The 19,410-nt window shown below is 37.2% G+C and overlaps 1 protein-coding gene across 3 annotated transcripts in view; it reads left to right on the forward strand.

Moving 5' to 3' along the window:
* The window catches only part of NCKAP5 (NCK associated protein 5), an 811,098-nt gene that overhangs the window by 578,268 nt on the left and 213,420 nt on the right, over nucleotides 1-19,410 (forward strand). For all 3 annotated transcript variants that reach the window (XM_042462965.1, XM_042462973.1, XM_042462983.1), the window contains 2 exons: nucleotides 5,250-5,288; nucleotides 14,797-14,916. In XM_042462965.1, the coding sequence (XP_042318899.1) occupies nucleotides 5,250-5,288; nucleotides 14,797-14,916 (159 nt within the window). The remainder of the gene's footprint in view (nucleotides 1-5,249; nucleotides 5,289-14,796; nucleotides 14,917-19,410) is intronic.

A 19,410-nucleotide genomic window follows, 5' to 3' on the forward strand; every position in this document is an offset into this window, starting at 1 on the left:
ATTAATGTTAAACATTCAAAATTGAGAAATGAATTCATTACCCCAACACTAATAACTTAAATTATATAATTAATTAAATTAATTTAAACCATAAATTTTAGGACAGAATGTGGGATTTGCAAGAATGATAACATGGTATACTGGTTTGAGAGCTGGCCTGTGACTCTGGGAGATATAAATCCCTGCTCAGCCAGGGAAATCCATGCTCAGTCATGTGGCCTTGGATGAGTCACATGCTCTCAACAAGAGGAAGGCCTGTATTTATTTACTTATTTATTTATCAGATTTATATCCCACTTTTCTCTCAAAATGGGATACATAGCAATGCAAAATCTCCTCTGAATAAATGTTGCCAAGAAACCCCTAGCAGACAGTTGCCATAAGTCGACATTGACTTCAAGGCACATAACAATGACAGTGAAATTTACAGAGAACCACAGGGAGGTTATGATTGTTGGCTTAATGTTATTATTGAAGGCTTCAGAAGTAGTCATTTTGTCTTTTGTAAGTAGTCTTTTCTTAACTTGGATTTTCCCTCATTCAGATGGAGTACACAGTCCATAATATTTCTTGATTAGGATTAGTGATAATTCAATACATTTTGGAAACTGTCATGTTGAAAACACTGTCCTAAAGGATGGGACCTCATTCCACAGTCTGTTCAATTAGGCTTTGTCATTGATCTGTATTTCTCTTCTATTTTCTATGCCCTCTGACTCTTGCCAATATGTGCACTATTTATTTGTTCATCATTTGTTTATTAAAAGTCAATGTGGAGTAATGCTAAAAGTGTGTAGGGTATTATATATTTATTTCAACTGTTTTGTTCACTTAACTCAATGAAATTTACTTCTGAGCAGATTTTTTTCTTAAAAAAAGGCATGCAGAGATGACATAGTATATATGCTATGTCTTTCAGCAGCAAGCTGCAGTCTTGCCTACACAGTGTTGTCACTGAGTAGACATGGGGATGGTATAACTGGTATAAATGATTGTTTTGACTCCACACTAATGGCTCCAACTTCACTAAATCCTTTAATCTGTAAAGCCCTCAAATCAGGCAGTAGGTAGCAAACAGACGGAGGAGTTGAACAGGAAGAATCCAAAATAGAAGGAAAAAGGGGAGTGGGGTGAGGAAAAAATGTTGCTTAATTATCCAAGTGTCCAACACTTTGCAAGGAACAATACATGTATTAAGGAATTATAAAGGGATCTATTGCAGTTCACTGTAATGATAACGTAGAATAGTATATACCTTTCAATAATATAAAATAGAAACCTGAATACAATCAATAGAGAAGAGGACTGAAGAGATTCACAATGTACACCTCTCCAAAAGATGAACAGGCCAATAGCTGTAGTGAAAGACACCAGCCATTCAGACCTAAAGGGACTGGCATTCTATAAAAGCCTGGTCTGCTTGAGGGCTGAACAAACTCATCATCCTCCACTCCATTCTTTTCATTTCCTTCCAGGAATCATTTTTCCCCTTCTGTTACATTGTTCTTTAGGTATTCCCCAATTCCCGCTCCTCTGTTGCTTTGTAGCTATTTTTCTTCTGTGTTCAGCAATAGAACCATATGAAGCACTGTTTCCAACGATAATCCTTCTCCATCTTAGGCCTTCTTGTCTGACTCAATTGGCAAGTGGAAAAGCCACCCACTGCAACAAATTCTAAGATAAAATGAATTAACTTAATAAAGCACAGCATTAAATTCAGTGTTAATAAAAAAAAAATAACAAGTGAAGCCTCACTGGCATAGAACTCTACTGTATTAATAATTTAACTAGCCAAGTCACTAGCTATTTCCAAACTCTGGGTTTAATTGGTGAGTCATTTTATTTGTTCAAAAAAGACTAAGCATTTAGTATTAAGTAAAGAAATATTTTAGTTGTCAGATTTTTAGTAACTACTGAGGATTCACAATGTTACTGATTAATATGTCATGATGTTGATAGGTTCAGTAGTCCATTTTTAACCTGTCTGTATCCAGCCTATGGAATCATCCCAGAGCTGCTACTGAACTGGCATGTTTAGGAAAACCCAGCTATGATTTTTAGCTGGAAAAAGGAATTAATACAGTTCTGTAAGACGTATGTGTTTGTCCCATTGGTTAATTTTAGTAAATAGTTGAATTGTATCTAGAATGATTGAAATAGAAACATTTGTGATAATTGCATGCTTGCTCTGTCCAACTTCAAGTCAATCTTGGACTTGATGTTTCTGGTATTATGCTTTCCCATATCATTGTGCTTTTGATGAGTGGCTTTATGCTTCTCTGCTCTCCCAGGAAACAGAGACTCGCCCTTTGTTCCTTGTTGACTTTTTTTCCTCGTGGGGTCCCCCATCCCTTATATGGGTTGGCCCAATTTTGAGAAACAACAAGCAGCTGCTCATCCCAAATCCAAGTGTCAAGCCTATTTCTATCTTTCTCATTGGGAACCTCATCTGTATATGTTTTGTGACGTCTTGTAGTTTGATGTTTAAATTGGTAAGACCAATGAAACTTTGACCAATGACCTAGTTAAGAGCATGGAGAAAAGAACCACCAGTATAGTCTTAGATTCAGCTGGAGGCATTTTCATGGAAGCACAAACAATGAAGTAGGGCAAACAAATGCCAAAAGATTGAACTAGTTTAATTCCATTATATCTTTTTATTCTACTCACTTTTTCTAGATTCGTCTTAATTTTATTTTGGCCTACAGAATTAAATTTGCTAGTTAAACAATCCACTTTCTAAACATCGTGATCAAACATTGTCATGTTTGTACCCTGTATTGTTACTGATTAGAATGGCAAAGTTATTTATGTGTTTTGCATTCATTGCCAGTTGACCCAATTCACGCTTCCCAAACCAATACATAAACAGGAATTAAATTATCTTTTGTTTTCAGCCTTTTCCACTTTTCATGTTGCAGTTCTCCATCCAAATAATGTGTACAGCAATCTGTACTTTCAGATAATCTAGTATATTGTGAAAAAACACAGAAAAATACCCTATATTCAGGCATATAAATGACATACATTAGGTATCTAAAATGTAATAGCAGAAAACTGGAAAAGATATCATCATATTTTATTAGAGTACTGGAAAAACAAGGTGTGGCATCCAGATGTAATGGATAAACTGATCTGCTAAATTAGGAACAATAACCGCACATTCCGCTGTTTCAATCTACCATAATTATTTGTTGGAACATTATTATTTCTTTGTTGGCATATTTTTGCTCTTTCCAATGAATTGTTTCTTTATTGATTACTAAATAAATTATTACATTTCTATTTAAACATCCATATTTTAAAAAGAAAATATATAAACTGGCTCCAAGCTGTTCAAGATTTTATAGGTCAAAAATAGCACCTTGAATTGAGCTTGGAAGCAAATTGGAAGCCAGTGCAATTCTTATGAGACCAGTATTATGTTGCGCTACCTTTCCTTGGTGGGACTGAATGCTCCTGTGATCCAAGTGACAATGTTGACAGCAGCAGTGCTGCTGGTAGGGTCCCCCTTTTCTGACTAGGAGCTAAACATGCCAAATGGGGAGAGAGGGTGACACTGGCAGAGGATGTTTCCAAGAGAGTGGAACGATACCTAATGCTTGTTAGACATTGAGAAAGGCAATGATAAACCACTACTGAAGTGTTCTATCTTGAAAACCCTATGATGAGACAATGTGTGATCTCTAAAATGCAAGCTGTAGCTTCTGAACAATTTTTAAGAGCATCCCCACATAGAGAGTGTAGTCTAATCTAATTATAATTTATTAAGCAAATGGATTCATTTGTCCATGGTGGTGATGTGATTATAAAACTATAGATAGAGGCAAAGGCTGAATCTAGGTTTGTCAAAGTGAATTTTCCCCCTGAATGCTAAATGAAATCATAGAAATATCTCAACTTGAATACTCACCCTTATCAAGGAGAGCTGCAGAACGGAGATTTGTGAAAATAACAGTTCAAATATGATATGAAAGTCAGGAAGCCACTGGGTGACATACCAAACCATCAATTTGATCTTAGGAGGTGCTACTTACACATTCAGTGCTGAGCACTCATGTTGGTAGGTAGGTAAGTCTGCCCTCTGCTGTCATGGAGTGTTGGATAACATTGTCTTGATGTATTAGTAGTTGAACTGCCTATGCTGGCTCATAAGTTTTCTTTTTAGACAAAAGATGCTTAGTTCTATAAATAAACATCCTTAATTTTAAACACTCGTAATGTTCATGGGATATTGAAAAGAGATCACTCTATCCTCTATTTATGCCACTCCATGCAGCTCTTACAGCTGGAGTGGATGATCAGAGCCAAAATGCAGGGAAATGGTATACATGTGATGGATTCATCCCCCCAAGTTCCCATTGGAAGTTGATGTGGCCCCTGGCTTCTTTCTTACAGTGACAACATAGGCAGAACTCTTTTAACTGAATTGGGCACACTGAGAACCTTTTAGGATTTTGGTAGTATTTTATTTATTTTTATATAGTAACCTCAAGTCACTAAGTAAAGTAATGAGGTATTAGAGGATTTGTTCCATTTACAGGTAAGCCAGAAAGCATTTAAATTGAAAGTACAAGGCAGAAGCAACACCATTATATGTCAGTTCTAAAAGCCTATAGGGCAGTGTAGGTGGATTTAAGAGATATAGTACATTTGTTCCTATGGGTTATTATCACTCGGTGTCTTCTGTTAAATCACATACTGAGCTATTTTATATGTCTTTTCCTTTCTTTTTTTGCCTTAGGTTAGATACTGGGTTTGGAAAGAGAAAACAGTATTGGGTGATTTTATTAGATTATGAATCAAGTCACATTCTTGGATCATACAAGAATAAAATGATTTATCAAGACAAATTACTTTGAGTTTTTGATCATTTACGTTCATATGGATGAACTATTTTTTGAAATGAAATTCTTGAAAAGAAAGGAATAGCAGCTTTATATATATATGGGTTCACATGAATAAATATCATATACAGTGTAGTACTTTGCTTTCATAAAGTAATGTTCCTAAGAGCATATTAATAGACATGCTTATAAAAAGCTCTTACATAATAAAAAGATGCATGAAATTAATGCAAACTGAAATGGGTGCCTTGTGGTTTTAAAAATATGTTTGTATATTTGTTAATAAATACTTTTGTATGCAAATTAAAGTCAGTTAGTACCTCAAAAAGATTGGCCCAATATACACTAAGAAAATTAATATGCTATACTGGTCAAATGTACTGTACTTTTTTTCTTACGCAGGTGGCCAACCAGGTTGTACAAGCACTGCTTACTCAGAAGGTGAGTAATTCATCCCTTTTTGTGTGTGTTTTAAAAGTCATAAACTAGAATTATCAAAGGGTAAATGAGTAGAGATATCAAACATTTTTACAAAAAAATTACAAAAAACAGCAGATTCACTAGAAATGCTTTAATCTCCATCTGCTAGTGTGCCTTGTCCCTTCGCTTCTTCTCTTTTCTTTAGTTTTTATTTTTTATTTCTCAGACTTTCCCTCTGCTCCTTTTCCTCTCCTTACCAGACCCTTTTTCCTTTGTCTTTTCACATTTGCTTTCTTTTTCTGAGGCCTGTTACAGACAGCCAAAATAAAGCTGCTTTGAGTCACAGTGGAGGTATGGTGTTTCAATGATGCATGCGTCCTAAGAGTCCAGAAGTCGCACCAAAGCCACACTCCAGCCCTAAGGACTGGAGCATGGCTTTGGTGTGGCTTCTGGACTCTTAGGATGCATGCATCATTGAAACACCATACCTCCACTGTGACTCGAAGCAGCTTTATTTTGGCTGTCTGTAACAGGCGTTTGAAAAATTTGGGGGCCTTCAGACAAAGAGTACACAGGAACAGCCTAGAGGCCCTATGGAGAAGCAGATTTTCCAGGCCATCTTAGAACTTTGTCTCTCCTAGTTAGTAGAGTACCTCAAAGCTGAGGGTGGTTTAGCAGGATACACATGGATATTCAATTTCTAAAATTCATCAGTTTTTAAAATAAAATAACTTTGAGATGCATAGTCCCAGTCTCTTTAGTATTTGTCCCAGTTTTTAATGTAGCTTAGTTTCATGAGTTTAGAGGTGAGGTGGAGAAAGACATAAACACAAAAATGTTTTCTTTTTATTATATTTTATTCTAATAGGAAATAAGTATCATGTAATATCAAAAACTACTTCACCACCAATAATAATAATAATAATAATAATAATAATAATAATAATAATGGAATTGGATAATGGGTTTGAGGTAATCTTATGAAGATTCACAATTTCTGTTCACTAAATAACGGAATATTTCTTGGTTGAGATCCTTATCATGGAGATGTAGCATAAAGGTTTTGCATGTAGAACTATGTTACGTTTCCCCTCTCACCCCTACAATCACCTTTGAATAGAAGCATCCCCCTCCCACAGCCATTTAGTGACTAGTGATAGAAAACACGGGAGAAACATCTGACTATGTCCCTACAGACAGATGCAAAACAGTTATGTCATGAACTGATACTGTTCTGATTCTCTGGTGCCTCCTATTATCCAAAAGTCACTAAATGACCTGGCAGCAGGGCTGTCCTGCAGCTGAATAGCAGTCTGGGGAGATGTTGGCCATTGTGTGAAGTTATTAGAGAATGACAATATCTGCTATAACCAAAAAGTTACCTACAATGGCATAAATTGCTCTTAAGCTGTGATAAGTCATTAACAGGATAGGCCTTGTTTGGGGGGGGGGGAATCAAGCTGCCTTGGATAACAGTTCTTGGAGAAAGGTAGAATATATATCAGACCAAAAAAAAAGTGTTATATCTTTTATTTTTAAGTAGCCAGACTCCAGTTGGGAAAAAAAAAATCCTCTCTTGGTCTGCTACCACACTGCGGAATTATTGCAGTTTGACACTGCTTTAACTATCATGGCTCCATCCTATGGAATCCTGAAATTTGTAGCTTTTTGTGATACAGAGAAGGCTAAATATGTCACCAAACTACAAATCCCAGAATTCCATAATATGGAGCCATGGCAGTTAAAGTGGTGTTAAACTGCATTATTTCTGCAGTGCAGTTGCTTCCTGAGGCCAGTTATAAGAACCAACCCTAAACTCCCACCTCACCCCACTCCAACTAGCAGGACTTCTCATAAACTGGGAAATCTGGGCAACAAGTATGCAGTCATAAAGAAAACTCTAGCAGCCTGAATGTTTTTTGGTGGTGGTTTTTTTTATGGTGTCAGTGGGAGATTTCTGCCCAAAGCAAATACCAGGTTCTGGAGAGGGATTTTCTTCAGGACTGCGGCAGGGGAGGAAAGCCTTAAATTAATTATTCCTCTGTACTTTCTCTGATCACATTAATTATAACCCACCCTAGCTGATGCAGTTTGCAGTTTTAAGAAATCTGCATGTGAGATGCAAAGATACATGCAGGTGTGGCCTTTAGCATCATTGCTAGTATTGGCTTGGCTTCGTACAAGCTCTTGTATTTTTATTACACAGATACAGTCTTTATTCAGTTTCCTCACCACATCTGTAATCAAAGCATAATCTTATTTTAATCCTGAAATGGATTGGTTTGAAAAGTCACCCACTGAGAATTTGAACTGAAATCTTTCCTTGTAAAAGTTAACCACTGTGATCTCATGAGAGGATTTCAGTATTTCTGCAAAACTGTTGGCTTCATGGTGAGAGTAGGTGGCCTGTCAGAAATTCTGATGTGCACTGACACCAGACCACCCTGAAACCCTTTGGCTAGTATCTTCTTCAGTAGTTATGAGATTGTAAGTTGAACACATGGTATTGTAATTTTTGGAATGCATGTTTATGGTAGTTTGCAGCCAAAAGAAGTTGCTCCTCCTTTTTTTTGCAAGGGATCCATTCTGTACCCCCTCGTGAAAACAGAGTTTTGCATATATTCAAGGCCCATTGGCTTGAATATAAGCATGGGCTTGTGGGGGTGTGCAGGTGTGCGCTGTGGGCACACACCCCATTCATTCCCCTTCTGCTCGTCCCTTGCACATAAGTGAGGGACGCGAATCTGAGAATGGAAGGAGGACTTACTCTCTCATTCATCCAGCCATAGGGTGAGCACAAACAGTTACGCCTGTCAGAATAAGTTCTTCTGCATTGTTTTCCTTTGCTTTATCCTTTAGATCCTTTGTTCCATGCTCCTAAATTTTATCCTCAGCTTATCCAGGGGACATAGCAAAATCCCTAGTTTTGGCCCCAAAACCTGTCCTCAACTTACACTCAACATATAGTCAAATATATACAGTAATTTGTTTTTTGCAGTAGTTTGGGCATTTCTGCACATTGTCTGTGTCCAAGGTTTTCTTACTTTATGTACAGTATTTTAATAATTTCTCCCAGGGTGAAATCCAAAGCAGCTGCATTAGTTGATCAACTGCTATAAAAACTGTATCTGTAGCCAGAACAAAAACAAAACATCTGTACTTATTTTTACTTTTTTTGGCAAAAGACACTGTTTATGTGCAGTTTTTCTTTGCATTTTTGCAAGTTCCTGAGCTGCTAAATAAATAAATAAATAAATAAACGAGTGAAAAACCTTTCATGATTTCATTAAGTGACAAGAAACAGTTTGAAATTCTTTGTTCTTCTGTATGAGAATTAGGTTGTTGTTGTTGTTTTTAAAAAACGAATAACTAAAAATATATGGCCTACCAGTGAGCTACAATTGACCATACTGGATTCTTACTGGGCTCATCTATCATGTGTTTGTCTATGCATGCAGATATCAGGGGAGAATGAAACAAGTGGGTGGAGACAGGCATGCATGTATTTATGATGAACTTTCCTCATTTACCTTTTTCTCCCATAGTAAATTCAACCTAGTTTAGATGATAATCTTAGGCAAGCTAAGGAGGAAACATCTGCTGTTTTTTGTATAATACAATAGTATAAATTTATTGTTGGATTTTGCATTTAACCATCTTTTATAAATTCTCAGGAGATAACTTAAAGAAATGTATCACCCCAGGTATAAATTAGCAATCTATACAAATTCCATTGCCATGCAGCTAAATAGTACATGCATATGAATGTCAACATGGGCCAGATTAACTTTCTCTAAAATAAAAAATTGATATGAGCTGGTGTGTTTTCCAGTCTTACTATATTATTACCCAGTTTAGAAAATGTTGCATTTTCTTTTTGAAAACTGACAAAATATTGTGTATGCATATGGGGGGGGAGGTTGTGATAAGAGAATTTTTATGAGTTATTTATAATTCCTTTAGGACTGAGATTTGGCTCAGAACAACTCCTTTTGTCAGTTTCAGAAGGCACAAAACCCACAGGTGCTGTAAAATCCTTATGAATGGACTAAGAGTATAGATTAAAATGTATTTAATAATGTGATTTGCTTAGTATTGATGGAATTTAACAGATGCTTGGCCACTTCTGAATAACACTAGCTAATTTAATATCCTGAAGGGGAAACACAAGGCAGCAGTCTAAATGTTAATGAATGTTAACTGTTCTAGCCTTCCTAATGCCATTTGGACCAAACCCATTTATAAGAAAGGACAGGAAGACAATACTGTACAGTAAATCGGAAATTAGGCTCTTCGGGGTCAGTCACAAATGGCTTCTATACAAATCCAAGTAATAACTGGTAAACAGATAAGTCTTCTACCACACTGCTGTAAAACAGAGCAAGTAATGTCACTAAGAGATAACACCCCCAAGGGGCATCATGAGATACAGAGGAAATCTGAAGAGCTTTCAAAGACTCCAGAAGAGTAATACTTGGTAGCAGCACCAACCATGTGTATTATACAGTACTGTGAATTTTAAATTGCTCCGGAAGGAGTGATATTTTTGTTTAAATTAAGCACATCATATAAGAGTGTAAGGAATGAACTACAGCAAGGCCTAGAAGTGTATGAGATGACTGTAGATCCACTGAGAGATCAGGGCGACATCAACTGAGAGTGAAACCCTGAGTGATTTATCAATGTCACTGAATCCTTGAGATCAAATTTATATTTTGAAATGGGCACTTTGGAAGAGATCATTCCTTATACAACATACAGAATTCCTCCAGTGAGCTTAGCTTTGCGGCAGAAATATGAAGGAAAATATATTAAATTGGGAGTTTTGCCTCAGAGCATGCTATTTCTTCTTCTTCTTCTTCTTCTTCTTCTTTGCTCTTTCTTTCCTTCATTTCCACAAGTTACTGTTTTACTTAAGAGCCATCTAAAAATTGAAAGGAGAATAACAGTTCAGCAAACAGTCATAAATATACTCAGAAAAATATCTTAGGTTTGAGGGAACATTTTAAGGCAAATAAGCATCTAACACATATTCCTTATATTATAACTGAGATAATTCAGTGGCTTCTGTGGCTGGAACTCTGTGGTCATTGTGTTTCATGCTGTGGACATTTTTAAAATGTTTTTTTAAAGGGTCTCTTATCTGAACATTTCTCTCATACAGAAACATAAGTTAAGCCATCCTTCAGACCAAAGGACCAAATCAGACCAAGAGGCTATCTAATGCAACATACTATATTATACAATGGCCAAACAGATGATTCTGTAAGGCCCACAAGAAAGACTTAAAGTCAGTATCCCTACTCCTCAGGAAACTGGTACTCTGTCACAATATCTGTACCTTAAAGTTGCTTATATGCCATTTTCAGGCTTGATAGTACAGAAGTAGTTTGCAATTATTCAGCAAGAAGGAGGAGAGAGAAGAGGATGGGGTGAAGTGTTGCCTTTCCCAGTAGTCTCAGACAAAACCACACTGATCCAATCTTTTCTAGTTTGTATGCTAATCCTCATTTATAACTTTCACCATCTTGACCACTCTCTGATATTGCTACATGGCTACATGTGTCCTAGTTTTCATCTGTGAAATGTTGGAGGGTGTGGGACTCAGGGGCTGGACAGACCGCCCCGAAAAGGCAGTCTGCAGCCACCTATTTTTACCCTGGATGGAAGCCGCACCAGCCAAATGGTGCAGCCTCTGCTTCCAGCAGGTTCTTTCTATGATGGTGCCATTTGTATGCTGTACTGTGCATATGTCATCATGGTGGCCCCTGTGTGGACAGGGGCAAGCCATTATGGCACCCGGACAGCGTGGTAGGGCTCAGGAGTGTGTGAACGCTGTACTCTACCAAGCCCTAAAATCAGTCCCAGGCCAGCACAAGGCACCAGTCTGTACTGAGCCTTACTCACAACTTTGCATTTTAAACCTTCTTGGAACATGTTTGCTGCCTTCGTGTTTGTGCCTGGGCATAAGTCAAGGTGCTCTTTTTGCTATTTGAAGAGCTGGCCTTTTCCTTAGGAACTGTTGAATTATTTATATTAATCACTGAAGGTTATATTATATGACACCTAGTGTGATGTGAAGGTCCTGAGAATTGTCCTGTTTCTTTGTTTGTTTTAAATGCCCTTGAGACGATCTTGATCCTGTGGATGAGACATCTTCAGGTCTCCCTGTCCTCAACAGCTCTGCTCAGTTCCTGCAGTTTCAGACCTATGGCATCCTTGATTGAGTCTAACCACCTGGCATGTGGTCTGCTTCTCTTTCTGCTGCCTCCTACCTTTCCTAGCATCATTGTCTTTTCTAGTGTCATGTCTGCTCATGATGTGGCCAAATTATGATGCCTCAGTTTTATCATCTTGGCTTCCAAGGACAGTTGAGGCTCAGTCTGTTCAAGGAGTCATTTATTTCTATTTTTTGCTGTCCACAGTATCGTCAGCACTCTTCTCCAGCAACTCATCTCAGGCGAGTTAATTTTCTTTCTATAAGCTTTGTTCCCTGTCCAGCTCTGACATCTGTACATGGTGATGAAGAATACAATGGCTTGGATGATCTTCACTTTAGTGTTAAGAGTTATATCTTTACACTTTATGATCTTGTCCAGTTCTCTCATAGCTACTCTTTCCAATCCTAGTCTTCTTCTAATTTCTTGACGACAATTTTGATAACAGCCCCTTTTGTAGAAATCTATTGGAAAGAAATGGCATTATCTTTACGTTATTTTAAATGAGCAGTAATGGCTCTTCTGTGCTGGTATATCTTCATTTTGGATCAGTGCTCTGTTGTTCTTAATTTTAATATGGCTCTCAAATGTTATTGAATTAGTTTTCCCTCATTCTTTTGTTCCTTGGGTTTCTTAAGAATATGAGAAATTTTAATCATTTCTTTATTGTTCATTTTCTTGCACGTTTAGTAGCCAATGGGTACAGTTTTTAAATTTAGAAAGTAAATTTTCAGGAACTTTCAGATGTTGATATTTTGGATAAGAGAAATAGTTGCAGTTAGCAGTCACATGGCCTCAAAATTGAGTATGTTCCTAGAAAAGGGAAGAAAAGGGGAAAAAAGGGAAGAAAGTCCTCAGACCTAGGATGTTTCGGGCACAAATTGCTAGAGGATACAAATATTCATTAAGAAGGATGTAACTCAGTTAAAAAAAAGTTTAAGTGTATTTCTATTTTTAATATCTATTTTTAATCTGTTCCTCAAGAAAATTAAATTATGCTAATTTGCCACTAGGACTGATTTTTTTTTAAAATCTGTCTATGAATAACTCTAGTGTTAAAACACTTTGTTCAATAATTGGGGTATCTAGCAACTTACATCTTAATCTTTAAAGTACAGAGGGGCAGGAAATGTCAAAATGTAGGTTTTTAAAAAGAAATTATGCACAGGAGGTTTTGCTTTGTCTGTGGGTAGTTTGAATTAACAAGTTCTCATGAAGCAATATTCTTACTGTGTCTGCTGCTTTCAGCTTTAATTGGGGAAGCTAGCCTTTCGGTGTCTTAGTTATTTTTTAGAACCTCATAAAGACTGGCAGCAGTCCTTTTGCTTGGTTATACGGGAAATATATAATAGTTCTCCATAAGAGGTCTGAGATGATGCAGTTATTAAGAGGGACTTCTATTTGCTGAATTAAAGGATTTGGAATTTTGCTACACTTCAAATAAAAGATATCATTGCCTCCTTGTCACTTTAGAAGGCAGAGAATATATAACATGGAAAGCCTTAGGGGTACTTTAAATACGCAGTCCCTTTGTAATGTGCTCAGGCAAAATGACTTCTTAATTCATTGAGAGTTACCTTTGAATTAAAGCTAAAGCATGGGTTTGGGCTTCCCCCCCAGCTATCTCCTTTAACAAAAATGTCTCATTGTGTTACCTCTTTTTTTTTCCGGTCACTGTACTGGCCTTATCAGAGCAGCATGAGAAAATACAAAAACCTTTAAGTTATTTTAGACCACCATTTCCCATTCTGACCGGCTGCTTCAGCAGGTTCATGCACTTTAGAAGTGGGTAATGTTGATGAATGAATAGGAAGCCCGTGACTATGCTTGCTGAGGATATTCTGTCACCTGTGGCTCAGAAAGGTAACTTTTTCAAGTTCTGACCTAGCGGTAGGTAACCAACATCCTGTAGGCCAGATATACCCTTTAAATGAACTTTTTCTAGCCCCAAGTGGCCTTCATTAATGTTCACTATAGTGTAGTGAAAATATTTGGTTTATTTATTTTTTTTCTTAGAAGGAAACAAAACAATGAACCTGTGACCTTAGCTTGTACCATTCACCAAGTGAAATTTGGACCGTTACTAATGACCTCTAAACAGATACCTTCTCCTTTGCTTCCTCTGCCTTTGAAGCTTCCTATTTTAATGCTAAATACGTCAATTTCTTGTGTGTGTGTGCGTGCACACACACACACACAAACGCATGCATACATGCATGTACATGTATGCATTCATCTCCAGGTTGTTGGAACCACAGCATTTGGTTCTTCTCCACTAAGGTTCTAATAACACACCAGCTATTCTTTTCTATAGAAGGGACATGGAGTTATTACAGCACCTGACCATCCATTGAAAAGTTGAATTGTTATCTCTTCTGAAAAATAGAGTGATTCCCAGAAATCTAGAAATTTCCCAGCCCTGGCTTAGAACAGTCCTCTTAATGTAATAGCAGTTGTGTCTGTATCACCACATGCACAATGCCATTCCTGTCTTTTGTACCAGAGAAAGAAAGATGACAGGTATCCAAGAAAGCAAATTCAGTATATGTCATAGAAATATTTGTGTACTGATTAATATTTTAGTATCTGCTCAGCCAGATGTTGCATGCAATCTAATATTTGAGTGCTCTATTTTTCCCTCCATGCTTCATTAGAGTATCAGTGGAACCAACACACCTTACTAAAATTTGAAGTTGTAGAGGGACAGATCAATGTCAGTGCCAATTGATTTTTTATGAAAAGGTTATGGCAATGGTGGAAACTTGCCCTTCTCAAATAAAGCTATGCCTGTTGTGTATAGTTTCCCTCTTCTTTAATCTAGCATTGGTTATTTCCTTTTCCCATTTTTTTTTACTTGTGATCATAATGAAATATGGGGATGGGTTGGCTCATCTTTTGTCAACTTTAGAGTGTTTTTAAAGTGCTGTTGGTTATACTTCATGCTTGAAGAAATAATATCCCAGCTGTCTAAACATGTATTTCACGATTTCTTTTTTATTCTTGTGTATGCAGACATGACAAAACATATTTAACTGCTGTCCTATGCACCCATGCATGGGAGTAAGTCCAAATGAATTCACTTCCGCTTTCTTCTAACTATACCTATACAAGATTGTATTGTTGAGATCATAACTACTAAGAGTACTAGCCTGAACTAGTATACCTATTTTTAAAATGCCATCCAATCTTTAGAGCTACTAGGGCTGAAATGTATTTTTAATCTTAATTTTTAATTCTGTTCTGTTAAGTGTGATACAAAGTTCATGTAACATTTCATTTCATATTGTTTTTTGTTGATCTTATTTATGTAGGATTTGAGGGAGGAATGCTTGAAGCTGAAAACAAGAGTTTTTGACCTGGAACAACAGAACCGAACATTAAGTGTGCTGTTTCAACAGAGAGTGAAACCAACATCTGGCCTACTGCTTCAGGTAAACTTATGCAGGAATACATTTGTATAGATGAAATATGTACTTGTACAATTTATACTGGCTGAAATTACATAACATTAGCTTATGGCTGTGACAGCAAGGGAAAAAACAGCATTTGATAGGCAGCATTTTAAAGGAACATCCATTATCTAGAGCTTGATATTGTTCTGTATATGCAAGTTCTGGAGACATGCAAGTTGAAACAGAGCTCAGTATTACTGGTGAGATTTCATACCCGCAAAAACATTATCCCAGGAACAAACGTAATAAGAAATTAGGGCAACAAGACATATCTATCCTACTTCAAGTATGAATATTTTAATCATGTCATTCTGAAATTCTAGAATCAACTTTATTCTGATTCAACTAGAATTTAGACAAACAGAATTAATTTACACACACACACACACACATATATATATATATCAGGTAGTAACTAGAATTACATAATTTCGTATGCATTGTTTTTTCTGACCCATTTAAAGTCTTCCTGCCCTCCACAGCTATTCTTGAGGACTGGAAGACCTCTCCCATAGAATGGTGATGATAGTGAAAGGGGTATCAGTTGTTATCCAGAGAAACAGAAAAATTAGGCACCTCCATTAGATGCAGCTTTCCATCTTTTACATAAATGTACACATGGGAATTTATCACACAGGGAAAATTGGAAGTTTAAAAAGGTCAGAACCTGCATTTATCCAGCATATTAGGCACAATTATACAAATGGTTTTCACACAACATTGTGCGCAAATCACTTAGAATCCAACAAGAAAGTGACATGAACCAGGAAATAAGCATTTTCGGAAAAATATTGGAAATTCATTTCCATTTCATTCACAAATTTTCTCTTTTCTCTTTTCTTTTTCTCTTTTTGTGCAATTGCTGTAGTGTGAAAGCTCCTTGCAGTTTATTTATGGGGGTCTCCCTGTTTTTGTGCTTGTTGCCAGATTTCCCATGGTTCTTTGGGATGAGTTTACTTCCAGTGCTGCAGATTAAGTAAAATAAGTACCCACCCTTCTTCGTAGCCAAAGCTCTTAAAACAAACAGCTGATACAAGGGCAGAGAGAGAGAGAGAGAGAGAATGAATGCTTGCTTCAGAATGCTTGTCTGAGTCCCAGTGCACTCCTGTGTGTGTGTGTATGTCCTGCTTCAACCACAGTGATCCCAAAACTGTCTTCTTAAGGGGATTTTGGGCTTCAGCTCCCAGAATCCCAGGCTATTGGCCAGCATGACTGAGGCTCTGGGAGCTGAAGTCTAAAATATCTTAAAGGAAACAGTTTGGGGATCACTTCAGCCTTTCCTCTGAGCCAGAGCTCTTAAAGAAACAGCTTTACTGAGGCAAAGGCAGGGACAGAGCAAGCGTGATAGAGAAAAGGCTGAGTTCCCCCTTGCTCTTTCCTGTATATGTCTGCCTCCTGTTTCAGCATTCCTCCATAGCCAGGGCTTTTAAAAGAACAGCTGCTGAGGGAAGGCAGGGACACACACACACACACAGAGATTGTTGCAGTCTACGTGTGAAAATCATTTGCGCATTTGATCGCTTTTTTGGGATGCACACGCTTTTATCATTATCGGGATGGAGGCAATTTGGTCCCGTCATGTGAAAACCATCACGCACAAGTGCAGATTGATCTCAGATTTTTCATGGGATAACAGCGCTTTGTGTATGAAAACCATTTGCACTATTGTGAGTTAATAACAGGTTCTTACCATTTTATACTTCCAGTTTTTCCCTGTGTGGTATGGTATGGATGTGTATCAAAGCTTAAACTCACTGAATTTTTTAAACAAAATGTATATACTTTTGAATTTTTTTAAATATATGATTTTTTTCTCCTCATTGACTAATACTTTTTTATAAAACAAAATCAAAAAGAGTGATACCTTTATGGGCCAACTGAAATACGCAAAATATATCATGCAAGTATTTGAAGCTCCACAGACTTCCTCCTCAGGCAAAGGTTGTTTACAAAAGCTGCATTATGTCATACATTGTTTCTGTTGTTCATTTGGTCTGGAGGGATCTCTGTGCAGGAAAAGGCCACTCTACTTGAGCAGGTGGGGACAGAGACAAAAAAGAGTAACTTTTAAACTCCATTAGCATAAGTTAAGTAACTTCTATTGGATCCAGGGTGTCTCTGTCCTTTGTGAACCCAGAGCGCCCGTGGCTCACTTTTAAACCAGCTTTAAAACTGTTGTTTTTTTTAAAAAAAAATAGGTATGTTTTTAAAAACTGTTTTTAACTGATCATGCATTTTTAAATGGTGTTCAAGTTTTTAACATGTTATGTGTCTATTTCTTGCTATATCTTAATTTAATGTCCATGCCTTGTGAGAAATTATTTTCTTTAAATTATTGTTATTATGATTGCAATGGATCTAAATAAGTTTAAAGGCTTGTGTCAGTCAAGGTTAGGGTGTTACATCAGTTTCAGTGATATTAAAGCATGATTAGCTTAGTCTGGGCTGCATCCACACTGCAGAAATAATCCAGTTTGAAACCATTTTAACAGCTATGGCTCAATGCTATGGAATTCTGGGATTTGTAATTTGTTGTGGAACCAGCAGTCTCTGAGAGAGAAGATGAAATGTCTCATAAAAATAACTACAGTTCCGAGAATTCTATAGCATTGAGCCAAGGCACTTAAAGTGGTGTGTAACTCAATTAGTTCTGCAGTGCGGATGCAGCCTGTGATTCAGACGTACAAGGCCTGTGCCTTGCTTTTCACACACACACACACGCGCGCGTGTGTGTGTGTATATGTGTGTGCAAAATCAAGGGACAGCCTTCGCATATCCAAATCATGTATGTATGTACGTGTGTGTGTGTGTGTGTGTGTGTGAGTGAAATAGTAAAAGTACTGTAGCTAAGCTACACTTCTCTAAAACTATATACTGTCCACCTTTGCCATATGTGGGGGACCTGTTCCAGACCACCACCACCCCACATATGGCAAAAATTGCAGGACCTCAAGTCCTGTTTGTATGAATGGGGCACACTCCCACATGCTGTGCAGCACGGGCACACATCCCATTCATTCTATGGGGGCTTGCCATCTGTGTGACCTTGAGTCTGCGTATGGCAAGCCTGCATATGGCACGGGCGCGCTGTACTTTCTCTCAATAAACCTAATTGACTCAATTATTAGGCTCATTCCTGTCATTCCTCGTCACATAGCTATGTTGGAATCATTCTTGTGCTTTTTCTTGTCAAGCAAATGGTCAGCTCTCACATAGACTGAATGTACCAAGTAGCCATCTGTTGGTTACAATTCAAAAATAGGCTTCTGTTCAATTCATTCTTTGTTACCTTTATTTAAATTTCAGTAGAGTAGTGAATTCTGGTTTCTTGTTTTTTTTATTATACTTCTGTTTCAGTTCTAAAAAAAGTGGGTTTGTCAGTTACAAGTCATGTATGAGCTTGGGTTTTGTTTTTTCTTTGTTTCGTCCTCAGTTCTTGTCCTTTCTATTCTGTTAATGATCTCCATATCTGAATTTAGTGTAACACAGCATGTCCCATATCCAAGGACATGCTGTCAGATATCTCCTAATAGGATGCATCTTCTTTCCTCTCCCCTTTCCCCTGTATCTCTTTCTGCTGTCCCAAAACAGTTTCCATGAGTTTCTTCCTAGAACCAGTTTTGAGTGAAGGGGAGGGAAGTCTGGACATAGGAGGATTCCCTCATTACAGCTACTTCTGTTGAACCACCCCAACAGTATCTTGCCCCATATTTCTTTCTTTTAACATTCTATATGATACTGTGCTTTGCATTTACAGCTAAGTCCGATGTGATAACAAAGATGTGTCCATCTTGAATGCAAATGTGTGAATGTGATGCCCCAACATAATAGCAGGGTCTCAGTGGTATCTTGGGCATGATAAACCCATTGGATAACAATGCTCTTAAAACTAAATCAATATTTTGACATTATATTTTTCAGCCAAAGCATGGATTTTCTCTCTTGTTCGCAGCAGTATGACACAGCTCATATCTGAACAGAAGTAATCTTTTGAAAATTAGTCACTCGTGTTACTCATTCTTAGCACAGTCAACTTCAAAGCAAAGATTACAATCATTTAGTTGTCCTTGAATTAAAAAAGTTGAGAACATAATTTCCATTATAATTTTTGAAAACTGTGTCACAAACAATGTGGGTACAAAGCCTGTTTCTTGAGTTAGATATAGATATATATACACATATACTCTTCTTATTGCTTTTTCTGCTCTCCCCCTCCTAGTCCTTTGTATTCCAAATAGAGATCAAAAGAAAAGAGATGATTATTCCAGATTTAGACAATTTTATGCAGGGAATGTTTTCAAAAACTATGTTGAGAATACTTTACAACATAACTGTTACTAAAAGTTATTGTGTTATCCACTTTGGGCAAAAATATATACATACAGTTACACATACAAAGTATCCTTGAGTGTGACGATACTGAAGACAAGATGTTTTATTTATCTTGGGGATTTGACTATGCAGATTGCTACA

This window comes from Sceloporus undulatus, chromosome 1 (assembly GCF_019175285.1).
Source record: "Sceloporus undulatus isolate JIND9_A2432 ecotype Alabama chromosome 1, SceUnd_v1.1, whole genome shotgun sequence".
NCBI lineage: Eukaryota > Metazoa > Chordata > Lepidosauria > Squamata > Phrynosomatidae > Sceloporus > Sceloporus undulatus.